This window comes from Vipera berus, assembly GCF_964194415.1.
Source record: "Vipera berus genome assembly, chromosome: 5".
Taxonomy (NCBI): domain Eukaryota; kingdom Metazoa; phylum Chordata; class Lepidosauria; order Squamata; family Viperidae; genus Vipera; species Vipera berus.
Window position 1 is genome coordinate 100,962,118 of NC_138207.1, and position 19,257 is coordinate 100,981,374.

The following is a 19,257-nucleotide window of genomic DNA, read 5'->3' on the forward strand; positions in this document are numbered from 1 at the left end:
ACTACCTGAAGCCAGCTAGATGTTGTGGTACAAGGCAAAGCCTGTTAATTTCTGAACTCTTGTTCCATTGTATCATGTCATTCTGAGGTTCCCAAGGGCGCAGAAGGGCTCCAGGTGCCTATGGACTAGTATCTTGATGCCCGCTGGCACCCTGGTTTAATTTTTTTTTTTAAAAAAATTAATGTAAATTCCTTATTACAATAACAGATCATAGTATTTTACTGGAGCATTTAGCAAACTGGGGACAGGTTTTACTAGAAAATAATGGTAAAGGTTCTCTTTATACTCTGAAATTGAATAACAAATTATATATTCCCATTCCCCATAAACCAATTAATAACATCAAAATGGAATCTACTAAAGATAGGGGAAAATAGATGAAATCAAAATACGGTAGTTAGCCTTCTAATGGCAATAATACAAGCTTTAGCTACCTTCCTGGGTGTTTCAGAAAGCACATTGGCTGATTTTTTTTTTTAAAAAAAGGATTATTAAGTCTAAATTGCCAAGCTGCATAAAAAGGACCTCACTTTAAGACACGTACAACTTTTATCTCTACTTTGTTTTATAGCATCGGAAGGATACTCTCCCAAACAGCCAGGTGAGCCCAAATGGCAGGGAAGGTTTTTGGAAATGGACTCACGAGAAAGCTGTATAAAAGGGCAACTCTTATAGCTCTTTCCCCCAACACTCCTGGTGTGCTCATCCCAGGGCTGGGATTATTAGCAGGAGGCGAATTGATATTTGCATTTTCATTCATTGGAGAGAAAGGGAATACAAGAGAACAAGCATGCCACACAATGAGATACATGGAGCAACATATCCATGCTGGCCATTTGCCTAGCATGCTACTTAAGAAGCAAAAAAGCTGAACTGATTAGGATCTTGATGTCAAGCAGCAGCTTAGAGCTGGCAGGAGGGTATTAAATCAACTAATTAAGGTCAGCAAATTGAGCTTGTTAACTTTCAGTAAGTACATTTTAGGGACTTCCTGCTCTGTAGGGAAGAGTGCCTCAAGAAATAGCTTGTATAGGCAAACTGCTGTGAAGCGGAGGGGGGGGAACTGGTCAGGCACAGGCCATCATGTACTGGCCGACTGTCATAGTAAACACGCGATTGAGATACTGCGAAGGCCATGCGTGTGATGATGATTGCAAAGTTCCTGGTTCATTACATCATAATTGCAAATGGCTGCTGACTGAGGTAGTCGCTAAACAAGGATTATCTGTATGCCTTGCAGTTCAGGGAATTACATCAGGGCAAAGGTACAAACAAGGATTGGTGGTGCGGATGTCCAGTTTGAGGATGGAGTTGAGTTTGTGCTGCAACAAGACGCGGTGATTGAGATACTGCGAAGGCCATGCGTGTGATGATGACTGCAAAGTTCCTGGTTCATTACATCATAATTGCAAATGGCTGCTGACTGAGGTAGTCGCTAAACAAGGATTATCTGTGTGCCTTGCAGTTCAGGGAATTACATCAGGGCAAAGGTACAAACAAGGATTGGTGGTGCGGATGTCCAGTTTGAGGATGGAGTTGAGTTTGTGCTGCAACAAGACGCGGGAAGTGATGCTTTAATTCAGGGGTCTTCAAACTTGGCCCTTTTATGACTCGTGGACTTCAACTCCCAAAATTCCTCAGCCAGACACGCTGGCTGAGGAATTCTGGGAGTTGAAGTCCACGAGTCATAAAAGGGCCAAGTTTGAAGACCCCTGCTTTAATTCACAGGGGGGAAACGGCCACGGAGTCTCTTTGGGACCTTTATTCATTTAAGCTGTTGCTGTTGTGTTTTACTGTAATTAAATGCAATGGCACTAGAAATATTCCCAACATTTGACATTTGAGTTATATCCCATGTTGGCAAGCGAGCATAAATAGGAGCTATTTTCAGTAACCCATGGGGCACTCGCAATCCTGTAAATGTTGCAAACGTTCCCCTTTTCCCTGGAGCCTGAACAGTGTATATAGGAGTTTACAGCACTTGGCATGTTAATGGCAGGGAAATTGCCAGCCTTTAAAAAGACCCCTCCTCCTTCCTTTTGTATAGGAGTGTGCTAGTCAATCATAATCTTGTTGCTAACTCTGGGGAGGATTCGTTTTAATTATCTAAAAGTCATAAGGTATAAGTGGGTACAATTTGCTTGCAGCTCTGGAGGGAAATGCAAACAATAAGGGTATTTTTTCCTCATGAACTTAAATCAGTCTTTGAAATAGGAAATGTAACAGAGAGGATAAAACCAGTGAGTTAAGGGCAATATTAGCTTCTCCTGTAAAAAGAATTAAATATTACAACAACTAGTAACGTACTCCTTTCTGGAAAGAGAGAATAAGGCCTTAAGAAGGCCTTGAACATCAATTCCCCCCTTAGGTTTCCTTTAGGATAGGGGTCTTCAAACTTGGCCCTTTTATGACTTGTGGACTTCAACTCCCAGAATTCCTCAGCCAGTGGCTGGCTGAGGAATTCTGGGAGTTGAAGTCCACAAGTCATAAAAGGGCCAGGTTTGAAGACCCCTGCTTTAGGACTCCTCCTCTCTCTTGCTTCCAGGCTGGGTGAAGTGGGGAGAAGCACAAGCAGATTCAGTTGTTTCTAGGCTTCTCTGGAGCGGAAACGGACAACTCGCCTCAGCCAACTGGCCCCGGGGACAACTCGCTTCAACAATTCAATTTATTTAAAATCATTTTAAAAAATCGCTTTAATTTTAGTCATTCGTATTTTATTTCGTCCCTCCTTTGGTATCCTTTGTATAATAATTCTACTTGACTATTTCTTCAATATTAGTGGAAATCCTGTCCCACGGCGAGTTGTTCCGTGGTGAGTTGGCCACGGTGGATTGTCCTGCGGCAAGATGGTTACTACCAAGAAGCAGTGGCGTAGCGTGGGTTGTCAGCACCCGGGGCGGGGCAAGGCAACCGGAAGCGGAAATAGAGGGGCGGGCGGGCGGTGACGTCACGGCACTGCTGAAAAGACGCGCCCCGCAGCGGCGTAGACTTTCCAAGAAGAGTCGCGCGCATGCGGGATGCTTCCGTTTCCCTCTCGAGGGCGGCTGGGCGGGGCTCCGACCTGCAAGAGCCGCTGCATTCAAGCTCGCATGTGAGCCCCGCTAAATAAAGCCACGCATGCGCACGAAGCTAGGCCGGCCGGCCAGCGGGTCTGTCTTTGCTCGGCCAAACCTGCCAGGGCGCCTGCGGGGCGCTTGCGGTTGGCCTGAGCCTGGGCGGAGAGTTGGCCGCTTCTATTTATTTTATTCAGTTTATGTGGCCGCCCATCTCACCTGCCGGACTCATTTCGCTTTGCAAGAAAGAGCAGCTCGAGAGCGGAGCCAAGCCAACTCTGTGCAGCCCTTGGGGCTCCCTGAGCACTGCGTTCAGCAACGAACCCACGTTTCGGACTCTTTCCCGCCCCCTTTGCGGAGCTTTGCATCTAGAACTCCTTCTCGGTCCCTGACGAGCCTTTTTCACTGATTTCTCGCCACAGGTAGTCCGCGCAGAGTCCCGCGGCGCTCTCCAAGCAGGAAGCGCAGGCGTGAGACCGCGTGCACTTGTTCACTTCGGGTTTTGGGTTTGGACCAGATATTTTCCATCGCCGGCTATCACGGAGCCGAACGGGGCGACTTTTAAGGAAGGCTCTTATTCTGGAGCAGTCCGGTGCGTTGAGAAAGAAGGGACCCCAGTTTCTTCCTTCGCGGAACTGGAATCCAAAGTCACCCTGCCGCCGCCCTCCCGCACGCCCGTCCGTCCGTCCACTACCCTTTCTGGCTCGCTCTCCCGGAGCGGATGAAGGAGACACGGGAGGGGGCGGGGGCCGGGAGAGGGGGAGGGCCTCTGCAGCAGGGGGCCTCTCCTGGTTGGGCCCGCGTGCGCCGCCTGTCACTGGGCGGCGTGTATGTCGGCGGCCTGGCCCCGCCCCGCCTCTTCGCAGCCCGCGGCGCGGACAGTAATGACACAGAGCCTCGGTGGCTACCGAGCAGCTCAGTGCGAGCGCGCCCCCCCAGATGTTGCGCCCGGTGCGGCCGGCCCCCCCTGCACCCTCCACGCTACGCCACTGCCAAGAAGGAATGTTACTACTGGACAGTGTGAACACTCGGTGGGTGGTGGTGAGGGAACCTTATTGTTTAATTCAGCAAGCCTTCAAGTGGGAAAACCAGAGCTGGTTTTGCTTCTTCTGTGCCAATGTAAATTTTCAGTAAAGTACAGTATTTTCCGGCGTATATTTCCCCGAGGACTCCTTAGGAGCCAGGGAGCGATGCCTCAAGAGGGAAGAGCGTCGGGCGGGAGCCGGCAGGGCAGTCCTGCACACACGCGCACTCCCCGGCTGCTAAGGAGTGCTCCTTAACAGCCGGGGAGCACGCTTGTGCGCAGGACTGCCCTACCGGCTCCCGCCAGACGCCAGCCTGCCCTGCTTCCTCCACAGTGAGAGGGGAGGGCGTGCCTTCCCAGGCTCGCTGATTTTCCGGCGTATAAGACGACTGGGCGTATAAGACGACCCCCCAACTTTTGAGATGATTTTCATGGGTTAAAAAGTTGTCTTATACGCCGGAAAATACGGTATTATATTCTTGGTAAAATCACGTCCCAGGGGTTGCTTTTTCTGGAAATGCCAACTGGACAGTTAGTGCCTCAGTTGAATGAAACTTCAGTGTCAGCCAGGTAGATTCCTGAACTGAAACTGTATCTCACAATTCCCACAATAACTGGGAAACGTTTGTAGCTAGTTGAAGCACTTCACAGCTATCACAACTTTTTTTTCCAACTTCTGAGATTGTTTCAGACAATGCACAGTGTAAAGTAGGGGCAGAGGGTGGCTTGTTTGACTGGCACCCTGGCACAGATATCAGGAGCTGGCTGATTGGCTGCATCGCTTTATGCCTAATCATCGCCCTTTTGGGTCATGATACGAAAAGTGGCTTCTTCCTTTCTCAGGAACACCCGTCCATATTCATACATCTCGGGTATGAAATCTGCACGCACACAACAGACCGTTGAATGCCTGGGCTCATAAAACGTATTTTTGTCCTTGAAAACTGCAAGTCAGAGGGAAGTAGCAAGGAACGGTGTGTAGAAGTCTTGGAGCGCGGGCAGGAAGAGAGTGCTGAATTTAACTTAACACAAATGAAAATTAACTTCAGAATTTGGGGGAATTTGAAGGATTTTGTATCATGATTTGTGTCTCTTTATAAACCTGCCCTGGTGGGTTTTGTGCAAATTGTTAAGCAACTTTGCATCAAAGTTGCTTCTAAATAGGAGGAGAACATCACAATCCTAGAACTTGTTCATAACTCTCTCTTTCCCTGAATGTTTGTCTTTTAGTCGTTCTTTTAAAGTGGTTTCTTCGATATGAGCAGCTCTGTATTTCCTTCCATCATTGCTTGCTTTGCACGTAACTACTTCCAACTAGAATGGCATTTTTATATTTTCTTTTTAAAAATTATTTTTTTCTTTATCTCTTTTGAGATTGGCATATCTTAATAAGAGGGAGGCTGATTTCCCAGCCACAATCCTCACTGTTACTGGGCCAGGCAGTGGCAATATGGAATTCGTTTCGCATTTTGTGATTTCCCTCCATTTTACTTGCTGGCTTGATCCAGTTCTTGCTGTTCCATCAGTTTACCGATACCAATCAGGATCACTATTGGAGCAGGGGGTTGGACTAGAAGACCTCCAAGGTCCCTTCCAGCTCTACTCTGACTAACACAATCTTTGTGTTAATTACAGCCCTTTGTTCTGTACCAGCCTGCTACCGGCCCTGCAGAAAGGGCAGGGACAACCCCTTTACAAACGGCAAGAGGCTGGAATAAAGCCTGCCAAATTTATTCACATAAAACAGAGCAAGACAAGACACCAACCATAAAACACGAGCTAAGAAGCAGGAACTATCCAAGCGGTTGCCTTCAGCAAACCAGCCCTCCCACACATTCCCCTTATATAGAGTTCAGGGCGTGGCTTCTCTCTGCCTCCTTCCGAGAAGCCCCATTGCCTTCCTCTGTTTACTCCTGACTGACTGCCTCCTGCGTCGGGCGTCCTTGAACAGGGCCAGCTGTGGGTCATCTTCATCCACGCTGTCAGGCTCACACAGCTGGGTCTCCGTGGTGACCAAGTGGGAGGGGCCTGGCTGAGGGCTCTCATCAGCAAGATCTTCAACCCCCTCAGCAAGGTCTTCAACACCCCCCTCCTCCTCCTCTGAGTCGTCCAACCCAACTGCCGAACCCACAGGCTGACCCTGAATCACAACACCCTTTGACTGCTCTTGTGTAATGGCAAGATCAGAGAGAGAGAGAGGTCCACCCAGGCAAAGTGTAAGAATCGCACTTTCTGTTTTTAGATCACAAGAAGAGGCAGGAAATTCCTGCTTTTTTACAACTCTAATTCTATGCCCAGCACAACTCCTTTTACAACAAGGAAAGTTATTTGCTGTTAGTAAGTTAAGTAATGCATTAGTTTTCTCGGCAGAGGAGGCCGACACCAGTGCTCAGCCTTAGAAACAAAAAATCCCCCGTAGGTAGAAAATTAACATGTAGTGTGGAACCTCAATGCCCCCCAAGAACTGGCTGTCAAGATTTGGAAGAATATTCAGGCCAGTGGCCAACCTCTGCAGAGCTACAGGTGAGGCACTGACAGATGATTGTGCCCTAAATGCATCTCTTTTCAACCTAGCTTGGGTAGCAAATCTATGCCCCCAGCACATGTGTTCACGTCTGTGTGTGTGTGTGTGTGTGTGTGTGTGTGTGTGAAGAGAGAACCAATTTTAAATACCGTATTTTCCGGCGTATAAGACGACCCCCCCCAACTTTTGAGATGATTTTCAAGTTTTTTCGTCTTATACGCTGGAAAATCAGCGAGCCCGGGAAGGCACGCCCTCCCCTCTCACTGTGGAGGAAGCAGGGCAGGCTGGCGTCTGGCGGGAGCCGGCAGGGCAGTTCTGCGCACGCGCGCGCTCCCCGGCTGTTAAGGAGCACTCCTTAGCAGCCGGGGAGGGCGCGCGTGTGCAGGACTGCCCTGCCGGCTCCCGCCCGACGCTCTTCCCTCTTGAGGCAGCATCCCCGAGGACTCCTTAGGAGCCGGGGAGCGATGCTGCCTCAAGAGGGAAGAGCGTCGGGCGGGAGCCGGCAGGGCAGTCCTGAACACGCGCGCACTTCCCGGCTGCTAAGGAGTGCTCCTTAACAGCCGGGGAGCGTGCGCGTACGCAGGACTGCCCTGCCGGCTCCCGCCAGACGCCAGCCTGCCCTGCTTCCTCCACAGTGAGAGGGGAGGGCGTGCCTTCCCGGGCTCGCTGATTTTCTGGCGTATAAGACGACTGGGCGTATAAGCCGACCCCCCAACTTTTGAGATGATTTTCATGGGTTAAAAAGTCGTCTTATACGCCGGAAAATACGGTAATACAATTTTTTTAAAGAGTTCAAAGTTCTTTGCATTTAGGTTTAACTTAATTTTTCCCCCATTTTGCACAGAAGCCTCTTGAGCTCACTTTGATTCTTGCAACGATTTAAAACAAAACAAAACAACCTTTTGCACAAGATGGAGCAAAGGGGATGCCGGCTGTGATGTTGGACGGAGAGAGATCCAGGCCTGTGGCCTTCACTCAAGCGTGGAGGGGACTGGGCGACCTTGAGCCAAGCACTTTCTTGCAGCCCAACTGAGATAAGATAAAAGGGGAGGGTTCACCTTATACATGGTAGCTTGAGTTCCATAGGGAGATGTGAGACAGATATAAGATAACCTTTATTGTCCTTCCCCCCCCCCCTCCGTGAACGTACTGGCACAATTAAAAGGAAATTCTGGTGCCTGCTCTCAAAATGAGTAAACATGTTGAAATATATATACACACACACATATGTACGCACACAGAGAGAGGGAGGGAGAGAGAGAATGTATTTTATTTATACACCACCCCAATAAAGATAAGGTACCAAGCTAGACAAGTAGGAGGCTGTGAGTTCTAGTCCTGCCTTAGCCGTGAAAGCCGGCTGGGTGACTTTGGGCCAGTCACTCTTTATTCAGCCCAACCCACCTCACAGGGTCGGTGTAGGAAAAGGAGGAGGAGAAGGAGGAGGAAGGTCTCTATGTTTGCCACCTTGAGTAAGAACAATTAGGATACAAAGAAATAGAGCGATGCACAAAACTGACAGGACATTTTAGGATTTTTTTTAAATTCCTGCAATGCACAATGCAACCCTAAACACGTAAAGAAACAAGGACAAAACAGACAATTCCACATTTCTAAATTAGTCTCCCTGAGGATTGAGAGTGCTGGGCACGTCCTACCTTCCTTCCCCTCCTCCACTAAAGCTTAAATCCTAAAGTTATCCCGTTTCCAATCAGGATCATGCTTATGTTCACACGAGGATCGTGGAAGATCTTCTCATTTAACTGATGAATATGTTGGGCTGCGCGGTCACTTTTGCCGGGTTTAAGAACTTTTCCTGATACCAAAACCTGTTAGAAACAGAGAGAAAACCATATAGAGCAGACATGTCAAACTCGTGAGATGGACTGTTTTGCCATTGCCAGCAATGGGGTGGGCGCGGCTTCTGCGTGACGGCCCGCGGGCTGGCAGTTTGATATTCCCGATATAGAGTGTGCAGGATTCACACCATGTATTACAACGCTGTTACACTGGAGACAACTGTCAGTTAATGCCTGGAAGTACAAATGCAACACTTGGCTGAGGCTCATTAAAATAGCTACCTCTTTTCTCAGGACAAAACAGCTACGATGTCAGCCTTGTGCTGCAACCACACAAGCCTGGAAACACTGCTGGCTGGTTCAGTGAGTTGCAGGCAGTTGGGGCCTCTGCAATCGGTTCCAAGCGCTACCTTGCATCACAACTAAGTTTACAACTGGACCTTTGCTTTATGAACAACTACCCGGGCTAAAGATTCCATACGAGCAAGGAAGTTTTTTTTCAAAGTCAGTGCAGGCGGCACTCCAATCTTCGTCCTTTCCGGGGTGAAAGGAATCACAAGCAGATTTTTGCCAAAGGCAAAATACAGAATAAAAGAATTGGAAGGGCCCTTGGAGGTCTTCTAGTCCAACCCCCTGCTCTATGCCATTCCAAACAATTGGTTGTCCAGTCTTTTCTTAAAAACTTCCAGCGTTGGAGCATTCACAACTTCTGGAGGCAAGTAATTCCACAAACTGATTTATCTGTCAGGAAACTTCTCCTTAGTTCCAGGTTGCTTCTCTCCTTGATGAGTTTCCATCCATTGTTTATTGTCCTACCTTCAGGCGCTTTGGAGAATAGCTTGACTCCCTCTTCTTTGGGGCAGCCCCTGAGATACTGGAATGCTGCTATCACGTCATACCTCTTCATTGAACTAGACAAACCCAATTCCAGCAACTGTTCTTTATATGTTTTAGCCTCCAGCCCCCGCAATCATCTTTGTTCCTCTTCTCTGCAGGCTTTCCAGAGTCTCAACGATCTTCCTGCTCCGAGGTGATTTCTCTGATCCTCCTTTGCAGTCAGGATGATGCTCTTCGGTCATCAACTTCCCTCTAGCCACAGATATTGGCACTGGATGCCTCTTAATTCCCACCCCAAAAGATGGAAAAAGCCTCCATGTTTGTGGATAGGTGGCACAAGTTCCATATACAACACATAAGTTGTATAAGAGAAAGACTCCAGAGACTCGACTTGTTTTTTTTCCTTGAAAACGTTTAGCTTCTCATCCAAGAAGCTCCTTCAGTTCTTCAGAAGCTTCTTGAATGAGAAGCTAAATGTTTTCAAGGAAAAAAAAACCAAGGAAGTCTGGTTGCCTTTTGGAAAAGCATCTTTGGGGCAAACCATGACCTGGATGATGGAGCATCTCCATGGACAAGAGAAAAAGACGTGACGATATCTGACAATCGTCACAGGTTTGAATCCTTCTGACAAAGGCTGTAGGACGTTCAACCGTGCAAGGATCCAAAACCCCAAGTCAGAGATACAGAAAGGGAGACGTGGCTTGGTGGCAGCCCACGTGAAACGGATCTAGAACTAGTGGTCCATCGTGGGCTGAACCAGCTAAAACTATCGGTGCGATCTTGGGTTGCTTTAAGAGACACCCCAAGTCCCCGCCTTGCCTTGAACCCTGGGCGGGTTGTATGCATTCAATTCTGGGCTTAGAAGGAGGTACATGATGGATGGATAAAATGGACTGATTCATTGATTTAGGCCCTAAACGGGCAACAGGGACTCGCAGTGCTAGGCAAAGATAATGAGCAAATAAGTGAACATAAAATATTCTCAATATAATAATTACAAAGGAAGGGAGGGAGGGAATGGATAGATGGCAAGGCCTGGAAGTCTGAAAGTTTTTAAAAAAGAAGATTCAGACAGAATATTTAAGAAGAATTTCTTAAGATTCAGACTCAGTTTGCTTAGAAAAATAGAGAATTCCTCCATTCCATGCTGGATTTGCCAACAGATTTTTATAGGGTGGCTTAATGAATCCTCTTACTGAGCTGGGTGGGTGGGTGGTTGGTTGGACTAGATCAAGGATCTGCAACCTTGACCACTTTAAGACTTGTGGACTTCAGCTCTGAAGTCCACAAGTCTTAAAAGTGGTCAAGGTTGCAGACCCCTGGATTAAATGACCTAGTATTAATATTAGGTTGTTAACATATGGAGGATCTTTCTTGCAGGTCTGAAAAGAATTACTTCTCCAGAAGGAGAAGAAAACTGGATTCCAAAGGGATGTTTTGCATTTGGGCCCCAGGCTGGACCTTCTACTCTGTTTTTTTTTTTTTTTGAGAACATGCTTTGTGGCCAATCTTCTCTGGCCAGGGACCTAAAAGAAGGGTGGATAAAACAGATTTCTAGTCCAGAAAAGCCACCAAGGTCTGCTCGGTTCCCATTTTTTTTCTGAAATACTTACGTTGTCAAGAACTAATAACTTCCCCTTTTTTACAAGCCGTAGACATTTTTCGTAGTAATCGTTGTAACTCTCTTTGTCCGCATGGATGAAGGCCAGGTCAAAGGTGCCAGCTTCACCATTGGCCAGAAGTTCCTCTACACACACCCACACACACACCAATAAATAAATAAATAAATAAATCAGAATGGTTTTTTTTAAAAAAATATGAAAAAAATTGCCTTCTGTCTACCTTCCTTCTATTGTTGCCCCCTTATCTGGGTAGCTTCAGCCTTGGTGGAGCAGTGGTTACAATGCAGGCTGACTCTGCCCCACAGCCAGCAGTTCAATCCTGACCGGCTTGAGGCTGACTCAGCCTCCGTCCTTCCAAGGTTGGTCAAATGAGGACCCAGATTGTTGGGGGCAAACATGCTGACTCTGTAGACCGTTCAGAGAGGGCTATAAAAGAATTATAAAGCGGTATATAAATTAAGCGCTACTGCTACTCAGACGAGTCCAACCTGCGAAGGGAAGGGGACGAGGAGCGGTGGGAATCCTGAGTTCCAGTTTCCCCTTAACCTCGCCATTCAGACATGACTCTACTTGTGAAACCACAATGGTGGGGAGGGGGTTACAATCTCTCTCTCGCTTGGAGCCTCTTGGGATGCCATGATCACCCTGCCCATCACGGCGGCTCAAGCATCACCCCAGAGAGCGGTTCCACCTGCAACTCTCTCAATCTAAACTCAATACAGGCGGTCCTCAATTTACGACCACAGTCAAGCCCCGGATTTCTGTTGCTAAGTGAGACATTTGTTAAGTATGTTTTGCCCCGTTTTACGACCCTTCCAATCAAATCCTTTGCTTCGACCTACCTAATGTTTCAATGGCTGGTTTTATCCTTAGATCGATCTTACGTAGCACTCCGGCCTGAAAGGAAAGGACACAGGTCAAAGGTTTCTCAAGGTCCCAAATGCTCAGCCTCTGCATCTTGTGCGTGGGTTTGTGTGGACCACCCATGGATGTGGTGGCATTTCCAGAAAGGGGGTGGGGGCTGACTGGAGATAGATGATGTCGTATTCCCCCCCCTCTGTGGAGAGAGATCCAGTCGACCGCACAAGTCCTTTCCGCAGCTCCAAGAAGTCTCCACGCCCATTTGCACCACTCAGGTGACCCTGAGGACACAGATAAGCCTCCAAGTGGCCTCAGCGGCTCTCTAAAAAGAATGCAAATGACCAGCTGTCTACAAGGAGTATAAATCCTTCCCTTCCCCACCATCCAGTCAGAGCTGAAGAAGCTGCTTGAAGGAGAAGCAAAACGTCTTCAAAGAAAAGAAGTCCAGTTGCCTCCTTAAAAAAGCACCTTTGGCACAACCTTATGTCAGCAAATATTAACACAGCAAATACGATTAAGCCCCAGTTTCCGAGTGACTCACTCTACCTCTTTCCACACTGGCTTTCCAATACTGGCCAAGTCTTCGTTTATATCACAGGCAACAATCCGGCCGTCTTCCGGAAGGACTAGAGCAATGCTTAAAGTGTTGTACCCAGCAGAAACTCCTATGGAGAAAGGACAAAAACGTGGTTGAACGGGGTTCCGATTTCTGAACGAATAGGAGCGTCGAGGCAGTCCTCTACCTACGACTGCCATCAGGACCAGAATTTCCATCGCTAAGAAAGGTTCAGTGGGATGTGCTCAGTTTTACGACCTTTATTGCCGTGGTTGTTAAGCAAACCACTGAGGTTGTTTAAGTGAATCGATGTAGCCCTTAAGCAAATCCAGCTTCCCCCCCCCCGCTTCTTCCTTACAGTCCAATATTTTCCCCCTCCCTTCCTCCCCCGTTGCTAATGTCAGGCTGACAGCTCATGAAGCTTGGGCAGGAGAGATGCAGCCCTGAAAGATGGTTAAAAAAACCGGCCTTTCGGTCCTCATTTTGCCAGAGTGTGGAATTGATCACCACGTCAACTGGCTTAAAAATCAAAGAGGGGAGTTTTGGGTAAGTGACCAGTTGTAATTTGAGGACAACTGGCAGAAGATTAGACTGTGACCTACAGGGGGGGCCAGTTTATTATGGGATCGAATCCCGAATCTTCCTGGTTGTAGGCAATCTCACTTACCTATCTCAATTACCTTTTTTGCTCCAACAAGCCTGATCAGGTTTGCCACCAACTGGGCCTGATCAGGGGAGACCCAGAGCTTTTGGCCAGGAGGACCAGATGCAGCCTAGAAAAACAAATGAGGTGTCTACATGACCAGATCTTCTGCAATTCCATGGAGATTCTCCGTCCTCCAGGTCACGGTTGTCCCAAAGATGCTTTTCCGGGAGGCAACTGGGCTAACCCTTTTGCCATGTTTTAATTTGATTTACTTCTGAACCCTGGGAACACCTCCCATCCCCCACTCTGCCCACCTTTTCGCCTGCCAGCAGAAGACCCCATTCTATGCAGCCCTTGGATCCTCGACTTACGATCACAGCTGAGCGCAAAAATCCTGACGCTAAGCGAGACATTTGTTAAGTGAGGTTTGCCCCATTTTAAAACTTTTCTTGCCACAGCCGTTAAGTGAATCACTGCTGGTGTTAAATTTTAGTAACCTGGTTGTTACTCATTGACTTTGCTACTTAGAAGGTCGCCAAAGGGGATCACGTTGCCGCCCCCCCCCCGGACACTGCGACTGTCATAAATGTGAGTCAGTAGCCAAGTGTCCAAATTTTGACCATTTGGCGATGCTGCAACGTTTGTTAAGTGTGAGAAAGGGCCGTAAGTCACTTTTCCCAGTGCCTTGGTAACTGTTGTGATTCAGGGTCAGCCTGTGGGTTCGGCAGTTGGGTCAGATGACTCAGATGAGGGGGAGGAGGGGGGTGTTGATGAGGGGGAGGAGGGGGGTGTTGGTGGAGCAGTGGGCTAATGCCTCCTTAAGTAACACCAGCTGCCTGCAATTAGTGCAGGTTCGCGTCCCACCAGGCTCAAGGTTGACTCAGCCTTCCATCCTTCCGAGGTAGGTCAAATGAGGACCCAGATTGTTGGGGGACAATTAAGCTGACTTTGTAATAATGCCGCTTGGGGTGTGTGTGAAAGCCCTAATAAGCAGGCATATACATAGAATGAAGGCTACTGCTAAGCTTGTAAGCCGCCCTGAGTCTTCGGAGAAGGGCGGGATATAAATGCAATTAAAATAAAAATAAATAAAATAAACTTGCTGATGATGGCTTTGAGGCTCCGCAGAGCCCCCAGCCAGGCCCCTCCCACCTGGTGGAGACCCAGCTGTGTGAGCCTGACAGCGTGGATGAAGATGACCCACAGCTGGCCCTGTTCAAGGACGCCCGACGCAGGAGGCAGTCAAGTAGGAGTAAACAGAGGAAGGCAATGGGGCTTCTCGGAAGGAAGGAGAGAGAAGCCACGCCCTGAACTCTTTATAAAGGACTTGTGTGGGGAGGGCTGGTTTGCTGAAAGCAACCGCTCGGATAGTGTTTCAAAGCTCCGGTATCTTGGTTCGTGTCTTGTTTGTTTTTGTAATAAATTTGGCAGACGTATTCCAGCCTCTTGCCGTCTGTAAAGGGGTTGCCTTTTCTGCAAGGCCGGTAGCAGGCTGGTACAGAACAGTAACCTAGAACAGTCACTAAACATACTGTTGTAAGCTGAGGACTACCTGTACATTTATTTGGAATGTCTACTCTAATTCTTCCAAACTCTAACCCTAATGCACACACACACACCCCGTTACAGAGAAGATGGGAGTTGATCAGATCCATTTGTAACCGGGGCACTTACCAGTCTCAGCTTCTTTAAAAGAGGATGCTCTCGCACCGAGTGATCCACAACGTATTTGTGTAGGTTGTCGTTCCCTTGCAAGAAGCCGCCGGAATTGCTGGAGGTGCCAAAGGCAAACAAGTCTGAACCGTGGTATCTTCTGCCTTTGAAAAGCAAATCAATCCATCCTCAGTCATAGAATAATTTGAAACACTCGATAAGAACCCATCGAAAGAAGCTCGGGAGGGTGGCTGTCTGGAACACCAGTCCTTTTTCACACAACATACTTATCCTGGTTTCTGAATTTCCTGGGGGGGGGGGATTGAAACTCACTGAATCCTCGGGCTGGAAGGGACCTTGGTAGCCTTTTAGCCCAGGTAAAAAAATAATAATGGCAATCTGGAATAAATTAACTCACCTTCCCGTTGTATCAGTACAGAGTTCATACATTACAATAAGCTGTTGAAATCTAACCAAGGTTAACACCAAGCTTAGCGTGTTGTGTGAATCTTTTGCTAGGTGTACCCATGAGCTCTTAAAAACATCTTCTGACCCAGAAGAGAAACCCTGAATGGGGTGAATCTGCATTGGTGAGCTGCTCTATCATGGCTTAGTGGACTAACTGGGGCTTAGCCCAATCTACTCCAATCCTCCTAAGTGGAGGCCCGTTTCACTTTGCTGTAAAAGCACTGTGACGTTTTGATCACACCTTGCCCGAGACAAAACACCTCTTCAAAAGTTTTTATTTTATTTTATTGATTAATGGGACTTATATCCCACCCTATCTCCCGAAGGACTCAGGGCGGCTAACAACAATAACATATAATAAGTACAGAAATTAAGATAAAATTAAAATTAAAGCCATCTGTGCAATAAATTAAAATTAAAAATTAAAAATAAATTAAAAATTGTAAACATAATTAAAATGCCTGTCAGTCCAGGTCAGCCAGGTGGAAAAGGAGTGTTTTGAGGCCGCGGCGAAAGGACTGGAGATCTTGGGCCATCCGAAGCTCAGGGGGGAGCTGATTCCATAGGACTGGCGCTCCCACAGAGAAGGCCCTTCCCCTGGGGGTCGCCAGCCGACATTGCCTAGCCGACGGTACCCTGAGGAGGCCTTCTCTTTGTGAGCGTACTGGGCGATGGGAATTCGTTCCAGGTAGCAGATGGTCCTGCAAGTATCCCGGGCCTAAGCCACGTAGGGGAAGAAATGGAGGTAGTGACAGATTTTATTTTCCTGGGCTCCAAGATCACTGCAGATGGGGACTGTAGCCAAGAAATTAAAAGACGCTTGTTCCTCGGGAGGAAAGCAATGGCAAATCTAGACAGCACACTAAAAAGCAGAGACATCACCCTGTCAACAAAAGTGCGTATAGTCAAGGCGATGGTCTTCCCAGTTGCAATGTATGGCAGTAAAAGTTGGACCATAAGAAAGGCTGAGCACCAAAGAATTGAGGCCTTTGAACTCTGGTGCTGGAGAAGACTCCTGCGAGTCCCTTGGACTGCGAGGCGATCAAACCGGTCCGTCCTAGAGGAGATCAACCCTGACTGCTCTTTAGAAGGCCAGATCCTGAAGCTAAAACTCAAATACTTCGGCCGCCTAATGAGAAGGAAGGACTCACTGGAGAAGAGCCTCATGCTGGGAAAGATTGAGGGCAAGAGAAGAAGGGGACGACAGAGAAGGAAGTGGCTGGATGGAGTCACTGAAGCAGTAGGCGTGAGCTTAAATGGACTCCAAAAGATGGTAGAGGACAGGAAGGCCTGGAGGAACATTGTCCATGGGGTCGTGATGGGTCGGACACGACTTTGCAACTAACAACAACAACAACCAGCACCTTAAATCTCACCCGGAGGGCAACCGGTAACCAATGCAGCTCATGGAGCAGAGGTGTTATATGTTAGTTCCTATCATTAAGTAAAACAAACACGCTTCTTTGGGTCCAATTCTGCTTCGACGACCACTCAAACACAACCGTGCACCTTCTCGGCAAAAATCCCAAGCTGGTTTGCCCTAAACCTTTTCCAGCATTTTAAAAACCTTCTCCGTTTGGCCTACTACAGCCTTGCGTTATCTCCGTGCTCTCCCATCCTGCTTAAGCTTTCCGAGACGGGCCGAAGTTTAGCGCCGTAGGCACCTCAAAAGGTGACCGAGCTGTGGTCTGGATCACGTAGCTAAGAAGGTCCAGGAGAGAGGTTGGAGCCACAGAGACAGTTGTGCGTTTCTTCTTTCCTGCTGCACAGGAAAAACGGCGGAGGGAAGAAGACCCCCCCCCCTACTTAACTCTACTTAACTCCCCTTACTGGACACTTTTCAGACGGGGTGGACTTCAACTCCCGCTATTAATGCCAGAGAATTCATAGCCTAGCCTTGCCTAGCATAACAAAGAGTTGGAAGGGACCTTGCAGGTCATCTAGTCCAACCCCTACCCCCCCCTCCCCCGCCGCCCAAGCATTTCTGACAGATTAGGACAGGGGTCTTCAAACTTGGCCCTTTTATGACTTGTGGACTTCAACTCCTTTGCTGGCTGAGGAATTCTGGGAGTTGAGGTCCACAAGTCATAAAAGGGCCAAGTTTGAAGACCCCTGGATTAGGACGATCTTGCAGGGGGGGGCTGCAGAAGAAAAAGCTGGAGGGGGGTCGCTGCAGTCTAATCCCTCCTCCCCAGGTTAGGGTGGGGGTCCCGGCCCTTCCCTTTGCCCCTTTCCGACCGCCCCCCCCCCACAAAGCTGGCTGAGGAATTCTGGGAGTTGAAGTCCACAAGTCATAAAAGGGCCAAGTTTGAAGACCCCTGGATTAGGACGATCTTGCAGGGGGGCTGGAGAAGAAAAAGCTGGAGGGGGGGGTCGCTGCAGTCTAATCCCTCCTCCCCAGGTTAGGGTGGGGGTCCCGGCCCTTCTCTTTGCCCCTTTCCTACCAGCCCCCCCCCCCGCCGGCCAGTTCCGGGCTGCCAAGTCCCCGAGCTCCGCTAGGAGGCAGGAGGACAAGTACCCCATCCGGGCGCCCGCGGGCGCAGCCCCCTCCCGAGGCGCCCCTGAGCCCGGACGAGCCCCGGGAGGGGTGCGCGGGGAGCAAAGTCGGGAACGGACTTTGTGGGGGGGGCGGGAAAGTCCTCCTCGGGCGGGATTTCCCCTTAGCCCCCCCCATCCCTCCCCCGGCCTGCGGGGCTCCCTCGTCCAGCGGAGCGAGGCGGGGCGGGCGCCAGGTTGCCGCTCCTCTCCCGCCCCCGGTGCCCGCGGGCGCCCTTCTGCCCCGCCTGCAGCCTTACCGGCCAAGAAGCCCAGCGCCAGCGCCGCCGACCCCGCCGCCGCCGCCCCCAGGAGGGCTTCGCGGGAGAGCCCCGAGAGCGCCATGCCGGCAGGCGGGAGCCGGAGCCGCCGCGTTCGCAAGACCGGCGCGTCACGTGTGCGGGCTGGCGGGCGGCCCCTGCAGGCGGCGGCAGCCGGGCGGCTCCGGGCCGCCCCGCACTGGCCGCTTCCCAGGCGGGCCAGCCCAGATGGGGGTGGGGGGCGGTGCTGGGCGGGGGTCCCGGTCCCCAAAGACCGTCTGAACGTTCCCTCCCGATTCCGGAAGGAGAAAGAGTTACCTTGAACTGGTTTGGCAACTTTGTGTTTCTGGCGCGTTTGGGATGCGCGGGAGACGCTCGGCGGCTCTTCCGCAAAGCGGAGACACACAAACACACACACTCTCTCTCTCTCTCTCTCTCTCTCTCTCTCTCTCTCTCTCTCTCTCTCTCTCTCTCTCTCTCTCTCTCACACACACACACACACACACACACACACACACACACACACACACACACAGAGGGAGGTTGCAAGAAAAATAATAATAATAATAATAATAATAATAATAATAATAATAATAAGAAGAAGAAGAAGAAGAAGAAGAAGAAGAAGAAGTTGGAAGGGACCTTGGAGGTCATCTAGTCCAGTGTTTTTCAACCACTGTTCCGCGGCACACTAGTGTGCCGCGAGATGTTGCCTGGTGTGCCGTGGGAAAAATTGAAAAATAATTATAAAATACTTTCTTTGTGTTTATTTGATTCCTATTCAAGAGAATTACTTTATATATAGTCAATATAGGCACAGAGTTAAATTTTTTAACATTTTCTAATGGTGGAGTGCCTCGTGATTTTTTTCATGAAACAAGTGTGCCTTTGCCCAAAAAAGGTTGAAAAACACTGATCTAGTCCAACCCCCTGCTCAGGCAGGAAACCCTAGACCAGGGGTGTCGAACTCAATTTCATTGAGGGCCGCATCAGCATTGCGGTTGCCCTCAGGGGGCCAGGTGGGTGTGGCCAGGGTGGGCGTGGCGTACTGGGTGGGCATGGCTAAAGTGCGCACGGCCTACTGGGTGGGCATGGCCAGCTCTGCATCCTTCGCATCAAGGGTGCCTATGGGGGCCTGGGCGGGAGTGGGACAGATCTGAGGGTCTCTGGCAGGAGGAGGGTCTCTGGGCCAGGGCCAAGGCAGCGGGGGCCGTTCCCTCACTGTTTCCAGGATGGCTTCGCGGGCCGCATGAAACCACTTTGCGGGCCGGATCCGGCCCCCGGGCCTTGTGTTTGACATGTCTGCCCTATACCATTTCAGGCAAATGGCTGTCCAGTCTCTTCTTAAAAACCTCCAGTGTTGGAGCACTCACCACCTCTGGAGCAGGGCCTGGCATGGGTTCCTCCTGGGTTTTAAAA

General features: G+C 49.3%; 1 protein-coding gene across 3 annotated transcripts in view; it reads right to left on the bottom strand.

Annotated features, from left to right (window-relative positions):
- COMTD1 (catechol-O-methyltransferase domain containing 1) overlaps positions 1-18,004 on the bottom strand; it is a 581,650-nt gene extending 563,646 nt beyond the window's left edge. Inside the window, exons 1-7 of one of the 3 annotated variants that reach the window (XM_081329759.1) lie at positions 17,839-18,004; positions 14,597-14,739; positions 12,944-13,049; positions 12,267-12,385; positions 11,702-11,756; positions 10,851-10,984; positions 8,040-8,430 (exon numbers count right to left, since the gene is read on the bottom strand). In XM_081329759.1, coding sequence (XP_081185885.1) covers positions 8,278-8,430; positions 10,851-10,984; positions 11,702-11,756; positions 12,267-12,385; positions 12,944-13,049; positions 14,597-14,739; positions 17,839-17,923 — 795 coding nt within the window. In that variant the 5' untranslated portion in view covers positions 17,924-18,004 and the 3' untranslated portion in view covers positions 8,040-8,277. Of the gene's footprint in view, positions 1-8,039; positions 8,431-10,493; positions 10,764-10,850; positions 10,985-11,701; positions 11,757-12,266; positions 12,386-12,943; positions 13,050-14,596; positions 14,740-17,838 lie in introns of those variants that run through there. The other 2 variants (XM_081329757.1, XM_081329758.1) reach the window with 2 other exon arrangements.
- Between the last annotated feature and the right edge of the window lie 1,253 nt (positions 18,005-19,257).